The sequence below is a fragment of the Manihot esculenta genome, chromosome 18, assembly GCF_001659605.2.
Source record: "Manihot esculenta cultivar AM560-2 chromosome 18, M.esculenta_v8, whole genome shotgun sequence".
NCBI lineage: Eukaryota > Viridiplantae > Streptophyta > Magnoliopsida > Malpighiales > Euphorbiaceae > Manihot > Manihot esculenta.
Genome location: NC_035178.2, coordinates 10,154,986 through 10,175,723, shown reverse-complemented (window position 1 = coordinate 10,175,723; position 20,738 = coordinate 10,154,986). Strand labels below are relative to the sequence as shown.

The following is a 20,738-nucleotide window of genomic DNA, read 5'->3' as shown; positions in this document are numbered from 1 at the left end:
ATTTTCATTTTTAAAAAATATTCATACACTAAAAAAATATTTAAAAAAATAATTTTCTTTATTAAAAAAATTCTAAACTCATTTTTATATTTTAAAATTTTTATTAGTGTTAGTACATATAAATTTAAGCAAATTAAATGAAAAAGCCTAAATGTTTGCATGAATTTATGACTGTAATAAATTATTTAAATATCATAGAATAAAATTCAATATTCTCAATTTTTTTAAAATTTAAGCAAAAAATAATAAATGGAGTTTAAAAGTTTAGAACAAATTACAATGTAGTCTTGGAACTTTTGAAAAACCTAAATTTTAATCCCTATATTTTTTAAATTAATATAATTTGATTTCTTACTTTATCATAAATATAAATTAGTCCATTTGCTTAAATTTCTATCTAATTTAATTTTGTTTAGCTAAAATATGAAAATTTTGTTTAATTTATTTTTTAAAAATGGGTTTTATATTTATATTTTTTATACTATGTTTATTAAAAATATTAAAAATTAAATTTAACATATAAGTCATACAAATTTTAAAATAATAAAATATTTTTCAAGATATTTTTACAATCACATATAAAATTATTAAAAAAAAATTCTAAACTGATTAGAATTTTCTAATCTGCTGATATTTTTTATATGCTAATTGCTAAATACCCAATATTAAATTTTTGTATTTATATATAAATATATGCTTTTGATAATAGTTATTTTCTTAACTTATGAAATATTAAAAAATTATTTTTAAATTATGAAATATTACTAGATAATATATGCAATTATATATTATACAATATTATTATACAATAAAATATAAATTATATTTATTTTAAACATAAAATTTAAATTAAAGGACAATTTTTTAATAAAATAAAATCCAAAGAGCTTGCACATTTCAGAGTGAAAATATATGAAAAAATATTTTGATGTTTTTTATTAAAATTAATAGTATCTTAGATAGAAAATTGAATAAAAAGATCAATAAGAAACTCAATTATTTGATTTTAAAAATATAAAGGTAAAATTGATAGATTTTTGTAAAATTTAAAGACTAAAATGTAATTTATTTTTAAATTTTTTAAATTTACAACAAATTGAAAATATTAAGTTTTTGAAAAGAATTTTTCATAAATTTATTAATATCTTTTAAATTATATTAAAAATTTTATAATAAAAATATTTCCACGTTCTATTAAAAGAACTACGTATAACACAAACATACAAATTTAAAGTTTCAACTCTCAAGCAATGGAGTTCAACTTCTCCAAAGTCTCATAGAAGCCAATGGCCACCTCTGATCTCTCTACCACCTCCACCACCACCTCCATTGCTACTCCATTAATGGAAGACACGGTGGATGGAACAGTTGACTATAACGGCCGTCCGGCCCACCGATCAAGCTCCGGCGGATGGAGATCAGCATCATTCATCATAGGTTAATTTCTTTCTTTCATTCAACTCAGACTATCAAAATTCAGCATAAACAGAAAAAATTATTGCTAAAACCAATTAATCTCTGTAGCTGTGGAAGTGGCTGAGAGATTTGCGTACTATGGGATATCTTCCAACCTTATATCGTACCTAACGAGTTCTCTTGGCCAGTCCACCGCAATTGCGGCTGAGAATGTCAACACATGGTCAGGCACCGCCACTCTTCTGCCGCTTTTAGGAGGGTTTGTGGCGGATTCTTTTCTTGGCCGCCACCGCACCATCCTTTTTGCTTCTCTCATCTACATCTTGGTAAGTATCGCATCTTTGATTAATTTCTCTCCCTTTAGAAGACAGTTTTTGATTCTTGATTCATTACGTCCAGATTTCCATAAGAAATTTCAATTTGCTGTTTTCGATTTTTTCCCCTTTATTTAATCTTTTGTAAAAAGGAAATTAGGGAAGGAAATAAATTAGGGTAGGAGAAGAAGAATAAAAAAATCATCACGTGAATCAGCTGGTTGTATTTTCAAAGGGGTAAATAATATTTTAAAGTTTATTCTAATTTAGAAGTCAATTTATTTTTATTTTATTGATCATAGTTCTAATCACTGTACGAAAACAGAAGAATTGTTATCTTTTACTTTATAACATCTGTTAATCCTGATATGGCAAATACAAGCAGGAAAGCAAGCATATACCCGTTGTTGTTTGAAATGATAAATTTTGAAAAAATTTAAAAAATTGATTTTTTTTATAATTTTTATAATTAGTAAAATTAAAAAGTAAGAATTCAACTTTTTTTTTAATTTTTATAAGTATTTAATTTTTTATAATTTTAGATTAAAAAATAAATCTTATCAAAATTGTTAAAATTTTGTAAAAAATGATTTCACTTAAAATTATTTATATTAAAATTATTTAATTAGTTTTAAAAATTGTATATTTTTTATTTTTTATTTATTTTAACTTTAAATTTATTTGTATTTTCTTAATCAATAATTGTTTTCTTTATAATTTAATTTAATATAAGGTACTAATATTTAATACATTTATAATTGAAATTAAGAAATTTATTATATTATTTTGTAATTTTTAAAATAATATTTATCTTATTTATATTTTTTAATGGTAAAAAAATGTAAAGTTTAAATTTTAAATAGTGTGAAAATATGAATAATGACATTAAAAAATATTTTCAATGTAAAAAAATAATTGTTATTTATAAAACAAATATTTGTATTTAGTTTAGAAATAAAAAGAATAATGAAGGAAATAAATCAATATGGATTTTTATTAATTTGTTTAAAATAAATGAATTTAATTGAAGTTTATTATTTTGAAAGAATTTTTTTTATGAATTGAAATGAATTAGATTTTATTAAACCCTTATTTGATATGCATTTCTTCTAAAAAAAATAGTTGAATTTTATTCATAAAATGTAATTTATTTCTATTCATTAAAAAATTTAAATTAATTTAAATATAATATAATTCGATTATATTATGTAAATTAATAATAAATTTAAATTAAATTAATTTATTTATTATTATTATTCTTAAAGTAAACATAAATATTTATCTTTATAAATAATAATCATTTTTATTGATCGAAAAATTATTATTAATATTTTTATAATATTTAAAATCTGAATTTTATATAATTTTTTATTATAAAAAATATAAAATCTGTTTTTTTTAATTAATAACATAATATAATAAATTTTTTAATATTAATTATAAATGTATTAAATATTAATAGTCATTATTAAATTAAAATAATTTTTATAAAGAGAAATTATTAATTAAAATAATAAATAAGTTTAAAATTAAAACAAATACAAAATAAAAAATAAAAGAAAAAGAAAATTGAAAGAGTTTTCAAGGACTAATTAAATAATTTTGATATAAATAGTCATAAGTGAAATCATTTTTTATAAAATTTTAATAATTTTGATAAAATTTATTTTTAATCGAAAATTAATTCTCGTGAGAATTTAAGAGAATTAAATTTTTATATTATTAATTTTACCGAACATAAAAGTATATAAAAAAAATTATTTCTTTTGAATTTTTTTAAAATTAAGTATTCCAAATAAGGCTAATAAAATTTATTTTTTTAAAAAAAAATATATTCCAAACAAGAGCTAATAAAATTCAATTTTTTTTTTTAAAGAAATACATTCCAAACAGGAGCATAGTGTTCATTTTATTGCAATAAGAATTGTTAATGTCTGAATATTGGAAACGACCCGCAGGGACTGAGCTTGTTGACTCTATCAGCCACCCTAACTTCTGTTGATGTTTCTGAATGTGAGAACACCAAAAATGGCACATCTTGTTCTCCTCCTACATTCCAAGCAATCCTATTCTTCTTCTCTCTGTATCTAGTAGCTGTTGGGCAAGGGGGGCACAAGCCTTGTGTTCAGGCTTTTGGAGCTGATCAATTTAATGGACTAGATCCTAAGGAGAGTGTAGCAAAAAGGTCATTTTTCAATTGGTGGTATTTTAGTTATTCTGCGGGCATTAATTTATCAGTTATAGTAGTTGTTTACATCCAAGAAAAACTTAATTGGGTTCTTGGATTTGGAATCCCCTGCATTTTGATGTTTGCTGCATTAGTTGTTTTCTTGCTTGGAAGTAGAACTTATAGGTATAGTATCAAAGGAAATGAGAGAAATCCATTTATAAGAATTGGTAGGGTAATTGTCAGAGCGGCCAGGAATTGGCGAAGTGCTCCTTTTGGCGTAGCTGCTGATGAAGAAACTTACATGGACGATCAAAATTTTGAGCAATTCAAGTAAGAAAGTACAAATGATTTACCTGTGTGGTTCAAAAAAAAGCTCACTCTTCATTTGCTAAAATTTGTCTAACCTAGCAATTTCTCTGTTATGGAAGGTTCCTCAATAAAGCATTGCTCGCCCGAGATGGTTCGATGGAAGATCAAGAGAAATGTAGTGTCAGCGATGTCAAAGAAACAAAGGCATTGTTAAGCCTTATTCCAATATGGGCTACATGCTTGGCATACGCAATTGCATTTGCACAATCAGCTACTTTCTTCACAAAGCAAGGAGTTACAATGGATAGAACAATTTTCGCAGGATTCCAAATTCCAGCTGCTTCACTTCAAACCTTCATTGGCTTTGCCATTATTCTCTCTATTCCTATATACGATCGTATTTTTGTCCCTCTAGCAAGTTCTTTAACTGGGAACCTCTCTGGCATTGCTATGCTTCAAAGAATTGGGACAGGAATGATTATATCTACTCTTTCTATGGTAATTGCAGCTTTAGTAGAGAAGAAAAGACTCAAAATTGCAGAAGAACATGGGATGGTTGATCTGCCAAATGCGACAATTCCCATGACCATTTGGTGGTTAGTACCTCAATATGTGTTATGTGGTGTTGCTGATGTGTTCACCATTGTTGGCCTTCAAGAGTTTTTCTATGATCAAGTTCCAGAGGGATTGAGAAGTGTAGGTCTCTCACTCTACCTTAGTGTGTTAGGTGTAGGACAGTTTCTAAGTAGTTTTCTAGTCTCTGTCATTGACAAAGCAACAAGTAAAGATGGGCAAGATAGCTGGTTTTCAAACAATCTTAATAGGGCCCATCTTGATTATTTTTATTGGCTACTTGCTGCACTTAGTGTAATAGGGTTTCTTGCCTACTTGATTTTTGCTAGATCATATATTTATAGGAAGGGAAATGAAAGTTAGATGTGTAAATTGTACTGCCTCCCCTAGTAAAATGGTAAAAACTATGATGGAGTAATATTTTAAATATTAAAAATTAGAAAATTAATTATTTTAATTTTTTTTAATCAAAATATGAACTTAAAAAATGGATTAATTTGAATAAAGAATAAAGATGGAATTATATAATCATGAAAAAAAAATTAAGAACAAAATTGAGCTTTAATTGAATTTCCAGAAACCCTATTCCTCTTAGCACTGCACACCAACTCCTAAAAGGAATTTAAAACTCCATTCTGATTTTTTCTTTTAAAAAAAAATATTATCGATTAAACTCTTTAGAAAAGGATAAGAACATAAAGTAGGAAGAAAGCTTTCAATTTCGAGATTGACGATTAATTCTTTTTACATTTTAATTTAACTTAATTGCCATTAATTTAGAGTTTAATTGAGCTTAATAAATGTTAATATGGTGATTTTGTTAATGGTACTACGTATTTTTAGATTTTATTTGATTTAAATTAAAAAAAATTATATTTTTAAAAATAATTTAACTAAATTAAGAAAAATATTTTATTTTTTTTATAATAAAAAAAATAAAAAGCTTAATGTAAAAAAAAAAATCAATCAAATAAATGAAATTTTAGTAATTTATGGAAGTTTGAAAATTTTCTATTCAGTTACTTCAATCAAATACTTGCTGAATTTTTTTAATTTAATTAAACCACAAATTTCTGTGGAAGTTTAGATTTTTTTTATTGGTTTAAAATTGGTGTTTTCTACAGTCATTTACTTTCATAAAAGAAGAGATGAATTATCTATTGAGAGTTTTGTATTATGATAATTTTCTTTTAATTAGAATTACAGAAAACTATTAACTTAAAGAAAAAAATAAAAATATTTATTTAAAAAAAACAGTTATAGTTTTTAAAAATTCTCTAGATAACTCCTATATTATAAATTTTATTAAATGTTATAAGAATAATATAGTTAAATTGATTAATTAATTTTTTTATTTTAAAAATTAAATAAAATATTTATAAAATTTTGAAAATTATATTAATTATTCTCTTGGTTAAAATGTGTGAATCAAAATATTGTGGAAATATTTCTAGATAGTTTAGCATACATTTTCAGAACAATATAAATGACAGAATATGTTTTTTATTACTGGCTACCGTTTTCATGATTTAAATGGAAAAAATTTATATAAAATAGAACTCGAATTTAGCCCAAATAAAGTAATTCAAACTATCTCAGCTTATGATACCAATCCAACCCACTAATCAAACTCAACAACTCAGATAAATTAATCCAATAAATCCAAACCAAAAATTAAAATAAAATAAAAAAAACCATACGCAAAATCACCGATAAAAACTGTTTCGATATTCCACTCTATAGAACCATACCACCACCACTAATCTCGAGACAAGCAACTAGCTGATGAGAGAAAAAACGAATGTCTTTAGAAGACATCAACTAAAAGAGAAGACCGACCACTAAAATTAATAGGAGATACAGTTTAACAGGGAATAAGAACAGTCACTAGTCAAATTCTAGAGCCTAGCAGAAACTAGACTTACCATTAATATTGGGTGAAGAAAGCACTAGCCAAGATCAATAGGAAACACAGTTTAACGGGGGATAAGAACAGTCACCAGTCGAACTCTGGAGCCTAGCAGAAGCTAGATTTACCATAGTTTGATCGTGGAAATTCTAGAGTCACCGTCGTCGGCACATACAACAAAATTTCTATTGAGCGTATAACGAAAACTCTCTCTAGAAACAACTTCCAATTATTGAGCGACTAGCCACAACATCTGCAACACAAGACCTATAAATGCTAGCTATTAGAAAAGAAAGAAGAATATCAAAAACCTCAAATCGGGCACACTAAAAAATTTTAAAAACTCAAATAACACAGAGAAAATAAAATTCTAAATGCAAAACGATCTCCAAAATAGAAATAATAAATCGCATAAACACAAAATCGAGATCACCGATCCACAACACAGGAAATTTGCTTTTGGTCCAGCTTTAAAAGCAGTGGTTTGTGGTGAGTTTTTTTTTTTTTTACAATTTTTTTATATTTACTGTATTTATTTACTATTTATTTTTATTATATTAACATAAAATTTGCTTTTTTATCCTTCTAGTTTTGCAGGCTCTTTCTGCCCAAACAATTAGTAAACATAATTGTTTTGATTTTAAGCAGAGTGAGAAAAGAGATTTTACAAATGTAATTGACCTTTGTTTAGAATGAATTATTTATGAGTAAATTTTTGTGTTTAAAATTAAAGAAAAAATATTTTAGAAATAAGAAATTATTTCTTACCATTAACGGAGAATAGAAGGAGTTTTAATTTGAATAAAAATAAAATTTAAAATTTTAAAAATTTTATTTTAAAAATATAATGATTAATCTATTATTTAGATAAAAAATTATAAACTAAAATATAATTTTCCATTCACCCTTTCTATAAATGTGCAGTACTAGAGTGGCAACCTCTCTCCTTAAATTTGCCACAAAAAGCAACTCGTACACCGCCCATATTAAACCGCCTTTCCCAATTCCACGCTCTCTCGTCCACGCGCTTCTTATTTCTCTACTTTCTCCTCATTGGACCGTACTTTCCACGCTCTCAACTTCCTCCTTGGGGTTTTTAACCGTTAATTCTCTACAGTATTCAATTCCTGAAAACGATGACGTCGAGGGGGAGTAAAATCATTTTCTCTTTCCTCTTAATGCGTACCTTATCCTCCATTAATCCTTAGAGAAAAAAAGAACATCCACCATTAATCACAGTATCACACCCTCCGATCTAATATCATCATCATCTTTTTTCATTGGACGGTCCACGTGTGAGAATCGCAGGGATGTGGGTATACAGGTTCTATAGACATTCCATATAAAAAAAGAGAAAATTTGCCATTTAATCCCTAAATTTTGATAAGACACACACGTCAATCCCTAAAAACCTCGAGATTATATTTCTTAAATATATTTCCTTTTTTTTTTTGAAATATTTAAATTTAATTTGGTCAATAACTTAGTTCCGTCATTCTCATTTGCCATAATTTGGTCTTAATCAATCTTTGATTTGATAACTCAACTAATTAAAATAACAAAATTTTTATTAATTAATATATTTAATTATAATTTTATTATTAAAATATTACTTATAATGGTTGTTTCTTTAATTTCATTACTAATATTAAATTTATAAGCATTATTTTATTAAAATAAGTTATATTTATTATTTTTATAAAGAATTTTATTTATATATTTAAATAATTAAAAACACAAAAAATTTACATATTTTTTTATTTCATTTCAATTAATTCGAATTATGACCAATAATTCATTGAATATTTTGAATTATTAATTTGATTCAATTAATCTTATAAAAGTTATTAAAATTCAGCTAAAATTTTAATTCGACTAACCAAATGTTTGTCCTTAAAAGAGAAATGATGTACATAAAAATAAAACAAAAAAAATACTGATTTTTACTTTTATTTTTTTCTACATCTAATAAAATCTAAGAATAATGAAAATGTTGTTCGGTCAGTATAAAAAATTAATATTTTAATATAATTTAAATATATAATTATTAAAAAATTTAAAAATATTACAAATTTTAATAATTATATGTTTAATTTATTTTTAATAAATATATTTTAAATCAATTTTTTCATTTAGTTGATTTTTAATTTTAATTCAATTTATTTATAATTTTAAATGATATATGTATAAGAGCTGGTAATTTTTTTTTATTTTTCATTAAAAATATAATATTTTTTTATGTAGTTATAATCAAGATTCTCAATGCTTAACAAATTAATTATATTTTAATAAAATTAAAAGTCAATAATCAAATTAATTAATAAAAAATAATTAAATTCAAATTAATTTATGACTATAATTTATATTTTATTTAATAAAAATTTAGTCATTTTAAATTTATTAAATTGAGTTTCAGTCTAATTAAAGATAATATAATAAATATAACTAATTTTTTAAATAAAAAAAATTATATTTTTTGATTTACTAGAATTTATCACAACACTTATTATATATAATTATATAAAAAATTATATTTATTAATATAAAAAAATATTGAAAATAAATTATCAGAAAATATATCATTTGAAATGATAAAATAATCGAATTAAAATTAAAAATTAAATTAAATTGAAAAATTAATTAGGGATATATTTCTTAGAAAAATGTTTGGTATAATTGTTAAATTCATAAAATTTGAATTTCTTTTAATAATTATCAGTTATATTAAAATATTAAATTTTAGTATTGCATATAATGATATAATATTTTTAATAAATTTAATAATAAAATTTAGATAAATATAGGGTTAGTTTACTATATATTAATTAATTTTTATAGTTTAAAATATATATATATATATATATATATATATTAAAATGCGAATAGTTTAGAATTTTTTTTTAAATTTAATTTTATATAAAAATAAGTTTATATAAATATATAAATATAAATGTTTAGAAGGTATTTAATTTTATTAAAAATTAGCTTATAAATATTAAGTAATTTTAAATTTAATTTTAAATAATTATATGTTTAGTTAAAATGATTATAAATAATTGATAAATGATTGATATAAATATATTTATTTTTAAAAATATTGAAAATGATATTAAATAAAATTTGTGGTTAAATTTTAAAATTAAATGGAAAATAATATCAATTTATATTTATAATTACAAGAAAATGAAAAACTAGTCAATTTAATTTATTTATTTTTAACTTAAAAGCTACACGTATAAATTTATAAAATATTATAAATAAACTCATAATTTATTTTTAGAGTTTATAAATTAATTTAAAGTATTGATAAGTCAAAATTATACATCCTTTAATTTAGTGGTTATAACTTCATACCGAGAAGGAAAAGATTTTCGGTTCCCTCTAAACAAACAGCGGAGCTCTCAACTGAATTCGCTCAGAAAGCGGATGCAACCGACGCCTTTGGTTAGCGGCAACTCTAGTAGAGGAGGCGGCGGCGGTAGTGAACTGATTGGAAGTGGGCTTGCCCGCTTTCGCTCAGCTCCAGCCACTTGGTTAGAAGCGCTTCTTGAAGACGAAGAAGAGGAGGACCCATTGAAGCCCAACCGGACCTTGACTCAGCTACTCGCATCTAATAATCCAACGAGAAATTCTGTTCCGCTCGCTTCTTCTTCTTCTTTGTCGTCTTCGTTTCTATCGGGTAATTTGTTTGAACCCACTGGTTTTCAGAGACAAAACAGCTCTCCTGCTGATTTTCTTGGTGATTCTGGCCCCGGGAGTGATGGGTACTTTTCCAGCTTTGGGATTCCGTCGAATTACGACTACATATCGCCGATGGATGTGTCTCCATCCGGTGAAAAAGCTAGAGAGGTTGAGTTGCATCACCCTTCTACTAAATATCCATCTCTGCTGGTAAGTTTACATCAACTTTCAACTACTATAGCTTTTTAACTTGGTCTGTACACTCTCTTTCATCAACTATTTTGTTAACTTTGTGTGGGATTCTGGAAAAGATGGTGTTTAATTAAAGTTGCTTATGAGGGAGAGAAACAGAGAGAAAGAGAGAGAGAGAGAGAGACGGTCATAGCTGATTTTGGTATTTGTTTGTTTCCGATTTCTGGTCATTTTGATTTCTGGTTCGTCAGAAAGGGGAACAAAGTGGACGAGTAGCAGGTGAGGTCTCTACTTTAATGGAGATGGAGATAGAGAAGCTCTTGGAGGATTCAGTACCTTATAGGGTTCGCGCGAAGAGAGGCTGCGCAACACATCCTCGGAGTATTGCAGAGAGGGTAAGCGGAATCATTTTCTGCTACATTTTTCACTCTATAATATGTAGCTAAAGTGTTTGTTGTCAGTCCTAAGTAAGCTTCAACCTTTTTCTTTTTAGGTTCGAAGAACTCGAATCAGTGACCGAATAAGGAAGCTTCAGGAGCTTGTTCCAAACATGGATAAGGTAATTTTTATTAATTTATTAATAATGACAATTAGTGAAGAGATTTTTGTAAATTCTGGTTGTAAATCACTCTTTTCACATTTAGTAATAGTGAGATTGCTGAAGTACAAGTTCAAGATGAGTGAAATTTATATTTTTAAGTGAAAACATAAAAATCATGTGATAACTATGATCTACATTATTAAATAAAAAATTTATGATCTATTTTATCCTATAACTAGTTCTACTTTACTTTCACTAAAGTACATCACATGTCAACAATCATGAGATACAAAGGTCATTCTTTTTCCCTAGAAAATTCTCCTTAAATTTATCTTTTTTTAAGGGGAAAATGTTAAAGGTAAAATATGTTGCAGTGATGATCTTTTATAATAGGGAAAGACTTTTTTGATTCCTTGAAATTTTTTGGATTCATTTATGAGTTATTATTATCCAATTTTAAAACTTACAAGTTTTTCAATTTAAGGGATCACGAATCGAATTGAAAAATTAAATTAAATCAAACTAGAACTAAAAAAAATTTAATATTATAAAAATTAAATCAAATTTATTTTTAACTATTTAATTCTGATTTTAATTTTTTATCTGGAACCGTACTGAACTCGCACCAAATTCAAATCATACCAAAAATATGATTATATATTTTAAATAATTTTAATAATATTATGATTTCATTATGTGATTTCAATAATATATTGTGTATTTTATATAGTTTCAGTATAATTTTATAAGTAATATTACTAAAATTATTTGATTCTATTTAAAATATTTATATCTTAATTTTATAATTATTGATGGTGTTTATATACACTCTGTTTTTTTTTTATATTCAAAATAATTTAACTATTTTCTCCTGACTATTAAATAGATGTTAACAAATTAGTATAAAATAGCTATATATATTCTAATTAGTTTTTATAAATTTCTAAAGATATTTTAATTAATTATTATAAATTTCTAACGATTTAAATGATTTAATTAGTTAATTATAGTTTATTCTACCTAAATAGTATATATATATATATACATATATATATATATATATATATATATATATAGTTATTATTTTAGACATAATAATGTATTAATTATTCTATATTTTTAAATTATATGAGTGAATCACATATTAGTAATAATGTTGTAGAAACTAAAATGATAAGGTGGCCTAAAATAGAGCTGTGTTGTGATTGGTTAATCCTGCGAGAAAGAGAATGTGAGATGGTGGGTGTCCACGGCAGCCACTCCGACGTTCAAGTTAGTATTATGAAAAATTAGACGAATATAGATAACTTGAGAGTATTTCTTTAAGAGAATAGCGTACATTTTTCTCTATAATCGTTCTCCTTTTATACTATAAGAAGATAAAGATAATTATAGTATTTCTTGATAATTCGGTGATGATGTGCCGTTTGTTGATAAGGGACCTTTACCGACTAATTGGTCGAAAATTTCGTGATTGTAAGCATAAAGGGGATCTGCTGGATTATAGTTGTTTAATGGTAACTTCCTTATGGAGACTCGCCTGAAGTTGAGAAAGCGAGTCTGTCCGACCTGAGGCCGACCTGTCCTGAGCCAACTTGAAGTTCCAGGGTCTTCTTTTCTACGGATGGAACCGCGTATAGGTTTATCAGATCCTTGCCACGTGGCCCTGTCTTTTCCTAGCATTTTCTTTTCCTGACTAGCCCTGATGAGTTTTTAGTTATTTATCTCCTTGCAAAAATTTTTAAATTTTCGGGAGAGATTGTAAGAGCAGCGACACATGCCTGTGATTCTCTAGGTGAGATGGAACCAATGCTTTCAGTCACATGGTCTGGCTCATATCCTCTTTATGGCTTAGGTATCGAATGCCTTAGAAGCTTCTTGTGAAGCGAAAATAACTTTTGATTAGTCGACCTTGCATATACCCGCCTTGCGACCTGACATCAAATGCCTTACAATATTTTCGTGAAATGGAATTAACACTCGGTTAGTCGGCCTGACGTAGATGCCTTATGGCCTGGCATGAAATGCCTTAGGACCTTCTCGTGAAGCGGGACTAACACCCGGTTGCTCAACCTGGCTTATACCCGCCTTGAGGCCTACTGGCATCAAATGTCTTAGAAACTTCTTGTGAAGCGAGACTAGCATTCAGTTGGTCGGCCTAGCTTACACCCACCTTGAGGTCTAGCATCAAATGCCTTAGAAACTTATTGGGACTAACACCCGGTAAGTCTACCTGGCATCAAATGCCTTAGAAACTTCTTGGAACTAACACCCACTAAGTCAGCCTGGCATATACCCGCCTTGCGGCCTGGAATTGAATGCCTTGATTATGTAAGACTTATGTCTGGATGGCCTTGTGGCCTTTTGTGAATATTTGTTTTCGCGGATCAATACCCGGATTATATGCAGGACCAATGCCCAGATGGCCTTGTGATCTTTTATGAATGTTTGTTTTCGCGGACAAATACCCCGGATTATATGCGGGACCTATATCCGGATGACCTTGTAGTCTTTTATGAATGTTTATTTCTGTGCACCAATGCCCGAATTATAGGCGGGATCCATGTCTGGATGGCCTTATGTCCTTTGTTCTTGTCTCCACACTTTCATCCATCCAACGATTTTGATTTTCCTATAAAACAAAAAGTTTGAAGAATGCATCATAGTTTTATAACATTTTCATAAATCACTAATATTTCTCTAAGAATAAAATAAAAGACTCGGTCGTCTGACTTGACCAATTTCAAATCTCGAGATTTGACTCAAGAGCTGGACATTTGTGATATTCTCCTTATTGTCACCTCTATTAACACTCGGTCCTCCTGCAATCACATGAATAACCCCCCCATAAATTCACTGTCAGATGGTTTTGGGAATTGTTACCTCAAGCTCGGGCCTCCTATCTTTTCTACTCTTTTTGGTGAACTTCCAAAGTGTGACGTTTCCTAATAATCTTTCGATCTCATCTTTCAATTGCCCTAGCACTCTTACGTTACATACTGTGGTCTTCATAAAAATGGCAATACCTGGTCCTGTCTCGTTTTTCAGCTTTCTTAGGGTTGAGTTTGAGAGGCTACCTCATCTTCTTGCCATTTTCCTAATCCACATTAAAATATGCGTTCGTGAGTTGTTCAATGGGGTACATTTCTTATACTTACTTCAACCATTCCTTTCTTGGGAGACCGAGTAACTTCTGTGGTCTCCCTCACACTCTTGCTTTTTCGGGTTTTGGCCTTGCTTTTGACTCGTCCTTTTGTTCTCTTCCCATCCTTCTCGGTACCTTTGAGCAACCCGTATCGACTTCCAGCCGGTCTGCTTCGAAGCATCGTCTGATGGCTCTCCTTCATCAAACTTGTCCTTCCATTTAGATCACGTCTGGATTGCCTTTGTTTGAGTTCCTAAGGTACCTACAAAGACTTCTTCCCTTCCCCTGGGAGCCATGAGTAATGCCTCTTTCTAAATTTTGTATTGCTCGAAAATAACCTGCAACTTTCTAACGTACTGGAGTATTTGCTCAATACTCAGATTGTTGGGATTGACCATAGAGGGTGTGCCTTGTCCACTATCAGGAGTGGAAAAAATGATAGTATCCTCATCGTTAGCAACCTTAGCAGCAACTCGTGAATTGTCGGCCATTTTGAGAGATAAAAGATAGATTTCTTTTTAAGAGAAAAGGGATAAGAGACCGGTTTTACTTTTTAAGAGAAAAGGGAAAAGAGATCGATTTTAATCCAAGTGAACAAAGTGAATTCAATGGAGTCTCATGGCAATGGAACCAAATGATGTTGCAAAAACTAAAATGATAAGGTGGCCTGAAATGGAGCTGTGTTGTGATTGGCTAATTCTGCAGAAAGAGAATGTGAGGTGGTGGTGGGTAACCACGGTAGCCACTCGACGCTCAAGTCAGTAATATGGAGAATGAGGCGAATATAGATAACTTGAGAGTATTTGTGTTAAAGAATAACATACATTTGCCTCTGTAATCATTCTCCTTTTATATTGTAAGAAGATGGAGATAAATATAGTATTTCCTGATAATCCGATGATGATGTGGCTGGTTTGTTGGTAAGAGATCTTCACTAGCTAATTGATCAGAAATCCCATGATCGCAGACTTAAAGGGGATCTGCTGAATTGTAACTGTTTAATGGTAAATTCCTTATGGAGATTTGCCCCGAAATTGAGAGGGCGAGTTTGTTCGACTTGAGACCGACCTATCTTGAAGTTCTAGGATTTTCTTTCTATAGGTGGGACCGCGTATATGTATATCTGATTCTTGTCACGTGACCATATCTAATAGTGACGACTTACTGCCTATTTTAAACGAGTCTCATATAACATCAAATAATATAATATATAATTATATATCGACTACACATATGCATATTTTGATCAATATTATATAATTAATAATTAAATATAAAATAAAATAAAATTCTTACAAAGAATTATATATAATATATACTAACATTCCTATTTTTGTTATTATTTCGATGTTTTTTATTTACTATGTTAAAATAAATCTAAGAATATTAGTATTTTATTTAAAAAAAAAATCAAGATTTAAATTGAAATTGAAACTAAAAGTTAAAAAAAAAATTAGAACTAGAATGAAACCGAAATTGTACTGAAATTTAATTTCAAATATGGTTTCTAAAAGTAAAAAAATTGAAAAATTTGATTTCGGTAACCAGAGCGGAACAGCGTTACTTTAAGACTTATTTGACGGAATATATATAGCCTATGAATTGGTGATGCATTTTTTATTCCTCCCTAACGTCAATAGTTTTTTTTTTTCACAATGAAAGTGGATTGCATTATGTTTTATATTTTTTTAAATTACCATTAACAAATTTTTTCTTTTTATTTTTTTCCTTTGCAATGTTAAGTCCTTATTGTCTTTAAATTGGAGACTTCACTAGGTCAATAATGCACAATTGAAGAGTAGGGGCTCAAATGGAGAAAATTGGAAAAGTCTGAGGGCTTGGACAGGGGTTTTTTGCCTTTTACAATAACTTTAATTCCCTGGTAGTTTGCTCATTGATTGCACCTTCGGTACTCTTTTGTTTGATCATCGCTCTAGTTAAGCTAGAGTTTGTGGGCACATTTTCTTATATATATATATACATTTTATCCTTGTAATTATTGAGGAAACTCTCTCTCATATTGCTTTTTGGTTAATCATTGAGCTATCTAGCGGTGATGGGAATGTGAAAGCTACAATTTTGAACTAGGATAATTTGGAGGTTGCATTTTAATTCAAAAGCTAAATGCGTATAAGGGAACTTTTGATATTTAATGAGTTTCAGTTTTGCATTGGAAATTACTTTCATCTTTACTCCCAACTTTTGGCTAAGGTGGAGGGTGAACTTCTCTAGAGGAAATAGTTGACAATGTAAATTTTCAAGTCACTATTCGAGGGTGCATTGGTGTTGGCAATCGCTTTGAGATATTAGAATGGAAAAGAAGTTGGACATTTTCATTTGCTTGTAATCGAAAATGAGCGTCTTAATAAAATAATAATAGCTTTGAGAATATTAAACATAACTTATGAATTTTGCTTGCTTTCTCAAATTTTTGTATGAATATAGTTTTTTGATAACCGCAATTTTGTTGTATCTTGCTATATTTGTCCCGAGTTATATATGATTTACCAATTTATTATTGAAAAAGTGAAAAAAATGCTACGTCAAAAAAAATATAAAATAAATAAAGAGTATGATAAATATTTTTCTTCTCCTGCTCCATGAACCTGATCCATGATAGATCTGGCTTTCTTCTTGCTTCATCATACGGGCCCATCAGATGGATCTCTCAATGTTCTGTTTGGTGAAGGGACCTGCAAAACAGGGAAAAATGATCAGGGGTCTACCGGGGATGCCCCCGGTGGAGACCCTCCGATGCCCAAGTCAGGTTTGCGATGTAATATTTCATGAATAGGCCAGAGTTTCAGAGAAAAATAAGGGAGGCCCTGAAGAAGAAGAAGAGGAAGAGAAGAGAGAGGAGATGGGTGGTGATGAGGGAGTGGTACTCCGGACATCAAATTCGAAGGACTCGTGCCATGGAGCGCTGGTGACGCCGGTCATCTCAAGATCGATGGCGACGAAATCGGCAGTACCGACATTGTTCATTTCCGCGCCGACCTACAAGGTCGGATTGCTACCTGGTCACACCGACCTCACTTCTTGGAGCTCGACAAGACCGGCGACTTCCTCATCAGATCGATGCATCTTTGCCACCATCACGTCTGTCCATTGGCCCATTTCTGCGTCGCGCCGACCTCACTTCTTGGAGCTCGACCAGACTAACAACTTCCTCCTCAGGTCGGCGCGTCTTTGGCAGCTCGAGCTCCTTTTACTCTTGCTATTCCCACATCCGACCTGCTTTTTTCTCACGGACTCCTCTTCTCTTTCTCTCGCCTTCTTCTTCTCTTTCTCTTTTTTTTTTTTTTTAATATATACAACAGACCTCAGAATTTCAACAAATACATATATTCCTCACCCTTTTTTCCTTTTACAGAAAATATTCACCAGACTTCAAAGAAAAAATCAGCCGTAATAAAATCTAATAAATATTAAAATAAATTATCTGAAAGACCATCAAAATCTTCTTTAGCACAATGAACCTTTCTTTTCAGCTGGGTTATCTGCTCAAACTTTCGTACCTTATGTGGATCTCAATGCGTGGATCTGAAAACTTTTGAGATAGTAAAATCTCTTTCGTTCCCCACAGATGGCGCCATTTGATAAATCTTTTTCTTCTCCTGCTCCATGAACCTGATCCATGATAGATCTGGCTTTCTTCTTGCTTCATCATACGGGCCCATCAGATGGATCTCTCAATGTTCTGTTTGGTGAAGGGACCTGCAAAACAGGGAAAAATGGTCAGGGGTCTACCAGGGATGCCCCCGATGGAGACCCTCCGATGCCCAAGTCAGGTTTGCGATGTAATATTTCATGAATAGGCCAGAGTTTCAGAGAAAAATAAGGGAGGCCCTGAAGAAGAAGAAGAGGAAGAGAAGAGAGAGGAGATGGGTGGTGATGAGGGAGTGGTACTCCGGACATCAAATTCGAAGGACTCGTGCCATGGAGCGCTGGTGACGCCGGTCATCTCAAGATCGATGGCGACGAAATCGGCAGTACCGACATCGTTCATTTCTGCGCCGACCTACAAGGTCGGATTGCTACCTGGTCACGCCGACCTCACTTCTTGGAGCTCGACCAGACCGGCGACTTCCTCATCAGATCGATGTATCTTTGCCACCATCACGTCTGTCCATTGGCCCATTTCCGCGTCGCGCCGACCTCACTTCTTGGAGCTCGACCAGACTAGCAACTTAATCTTTTTCTCCTGGACTCCATGATAGATCTGGCTTTCTTTTGGGTCCTTCCTTTTTGGGCTCCCTGATGGGTCTGCCGAATGGGTCTCTCCTTCTATTTGACGAAAGGACCTGCAAAAATAGGGGAAAAACAGTCAGGGGTCCACCGGAAATGTCCCCGGCGGAGGCCCTCCGACGTTCAAGTCAGGTTTCATGAATAAGGATAGCATATTTAAGTAAGAGTTGCAGAGAGAAAATAAAAATGGAGTCTCCGAGAGAGAAAGAAGAAGAAGAGAGAAGAGAGTCTGTGAGAAAAAAGCAGGTCCCTTCACCAAACAGAACATTGAGAGATCCATCTGATGGGCCCGTATAATGAAGCAAGAAGAAAGCTAGATCTATCATGGATCATGTTCATGGAGCAGGAGAAGAAAAAGATTTATCAGAGTATATAAGTCGAGTGGAGTCCACTCTAAATTTGCCTAAGAATATTTTGGAAAAACTTACAACAATAAGTTCAATCTAAAAGGCTCACTATAATAATAAGACCTTTTAGTGTTCTTTTTTTTTTTTTCCTTTTTTTCTGTTTATCTACACTTCTTTGAAAATTCCATCTTGTTACTTCAATGTTTTACCACTCTCTGGATCACACCCTTCTGCAACATGTAGATCAAAGTCCGTTATGAAGGTTACACATCTATGTATTCCATGTTCAAGGCTTACTGCTTGATCTTGGAAAACGTCCTCAGTGAAGTTTACTTGGTATGGTGTGTTGTAAAATATTTTACAAAATAATATTATATCTTCAAGGTAATAATTATCAAGCTTCTACATCCATTAATACCCATTTTCCATATCATGTTCTATATGCAGAAATTTGTATTCTATTAAAATATACTAATTTGTTTGACAAAAGAAAATATAAAGAAACGATGGGTTCTGTTCTATTGGGCGTCTAAAAGTTTAATCTAAATTGGATCAAATCTTTTATATCAGGCTATTGTTCTCTTATTCTTTAAAAATTATAGAAAAGCCATCTCCATTATGGTTCAATTCTTTCTTTTGGCAACACCATTCTATTTTGGTGCATATAGTGTTGTAAGCTCTCTGCAAATCCCATTTTCTTCACAAAAAATATTAAAATCAGTTGAAATAAATTCACCACCTTTGTCTGTCTGCAAAGTCTTTATTAGAAAACCACTGCTTTTGCTTTTTTTCCACCAAGTGTTTTGAATCTCTTAAACCTGCCAAAGGCTTCAGATTTGTTTTCTAAACAATATACCCAACTCATATGATTATAATAATTAGGGAACAATAAAAAATATCTACTACCACCAAGAGACTCAATGCTCATAGGCTCCCACAAATCTGCATGCACCAACTCAAGATACTTAAGAGGCTTGTCCTCAATATCACCATTTACAACCATAACATAATTATCAATCTTAGACACTTCCACAGGAAACATTTTATTTTTTGCTATAGGACCTTTAGCAATGATTTGCCCAAATGTTTTAATTTTTGATAGTGCAACTATCATCATCAAATAAAATTGAGTTCCCACTGATCATTAATTGCCCAATACTAAGCAAATTATGAGATAAATCAGGAACCAACATCACATCTTGCAAAATCTTGGTTTTACCTTGATTGGTTGTAAAACTAATGGTGCCCTTGCCTTCAACTTGAATCTTCTTGTTGTCTCCTAGCGTCACATCTGATTTATCAGATTCATCAAGCTCTTTAAACAACTCCTTGTTGTCTCCTAGCGTCACATCCAAAAACCAAACATTGTTAGTTTTCTCTTTTTCACAAAAAGGGCCATAAACAGCTTACTCTCTTCATTGGTTTCTCCACAAAACTTGCTTGTTTGTTTGTTTGGTTCTTCTCATCTCTCTATTTTTTTCCAACAATCAGCTTCTTTATGATCGAGTTTGTCACAATAGTAACATTTAACGATCTTATTTTGTTTGTCTTCATTAAATCCACTCCTACATCCACCTCTTCCTCGGCGTCATCCACTGAAACCACCTTTCGCATTACCGCGTCCAGTATTACTTTCGTGCATCTTCTCCTTCTCCTGGAAAGCTTTCTCTTTATTCTTTTCATGTGACTTTTCATAGACAAAGTCTCAAATTCATGATGATATGTTTGTAATTTTGCTGTCATTTCCTTAGAATAACCTTGAAACTCCTTTAAAATTTTCCAAGCCTCCAATGATGTAGTTGTCGCAGCAATTCTTGAAAAAATTGTTTCATGTACAACAATTGGTTGACATCTTGCTCTCTCACTCCTCTCATGTTTCCCTTTTGGTGCCCA

General features: G+C 30.1%; 2 protein-coding genes across 4 annotated transcripts; both read left to right on the top strand.

The window, feature by feature from the left end:
- Positions 1–1,239: 1,239 nt before the first annotated feature.
- LOC110606465 (protein NRT1/ PTR FAMILY 5.10) lies at positions 1,240–5,229 on the top strand. The gene is made up of 4 exons (XM_021745267.2): positions 1,240–1,437; positions 1,525–1,742; positions 3,689–4,230; positions 4,329–5,229. The coding sequence occupies exons 1-4, from the start codon at positions 1,287–1,289 to the stop codon at positions 5,143–5,145; spliced, it is 1,728 nt and encodes a 575-aa protein (XP_021600959.1). The 5' UTR covers positions 1,240–1,286; the 3' UTR covers positions 5,146–5,229.
- A 4,833-nt stretch (positions 5,230–10,062) lies between these two features.
- LOC110606477 (transcription factor bHLH80) lies at positions 10,063–16,940 on the top strand. Of its 3 annotated transcripts, XM_021745291.2 has the most exons (4): positions 10,063–10,582; positions 10,816–10,959; positions 11,058–11,123; positions 16,027–16,940. In XM_021745291.2, exons 1-4 carry the CDS (start codon positions 10,118–10,120, stop codon positions 16,117–16,119), a joined length of 768 nt encoding a protein of 255 aa, XP_021600983.1. In that variant the 5' UTR covers positions 10,063–10,117; the 3' UTR covers positions 16,120–16,940. The 3 variants fall into 3 exon arrangements, with proteins under 3 accessions (XP_021600983.1, XP_043809147.1, XP_021600984.2); XM_043953212.1 differs by lacking the exon at positions 16,027–16,940 and having other exon boundaries at positions 10,063–10,540; positions 11,058–11,611; XM_021745292.2 differs by lacking the exon at positions 16,027–16,940 and having other exon boundaries at positions 11,058–11,611.
- Positions 16,941–20,738: the final 3,798 nt, after the last annotated feature.

What these genes read in the sequence shown, in the direction of transcription:
- LOC110606477 (XM_021745292.2), top strand. Translation starts at nt 10,118, where the DNA reads ATGCAACCGACGCCTTTGGTTAGCGGCAACTCTAGTAGAGGAGGCGGC. An exon ending in CTAAATATCCATCTCTGCTG is followed by an intron (nt 10,583 to 10,815) that starts GTAAGTTTACAT and finishes CTGGTTCGTCAG; the next exon opens with AAAGGGGAACAAAGTGGACG. An exon ending in CTCGGAGTATTGCAGAGAGG is followed by an intron (nt 10,960 to 11,057) that starts GTAAGCGGAATC and finishes TTTTCTTTTTAG; the next exon opens with GTTCGAAGAACTCGAATCAG.
- LOC110606465 (XM_021745267.2), top strand. Translation starts at nt 1,287, where the DNA reads ATGGCCACCTCTGATCTCTCTACCACCTCCACCACCACCTCCATTGCT. An exon ending in ATCAGCATCATTCATCATAG is followed by an intron (nt 1,438 to 1,524) that starts GTTAATTTCTTT and finishes TAATCTCTGTAG; the next exon opens with CTGTGGAAGTGGCTGAGAGA. An exon ending in CTTCTCTCATCTACATCTTG is followed by an intron (nt 1,743 to 3,688) that starts GTAAGTATCGCA and finishes AACGACCCGCAG; the next exon opens with GGACTGAGCTTGTTGACTCT.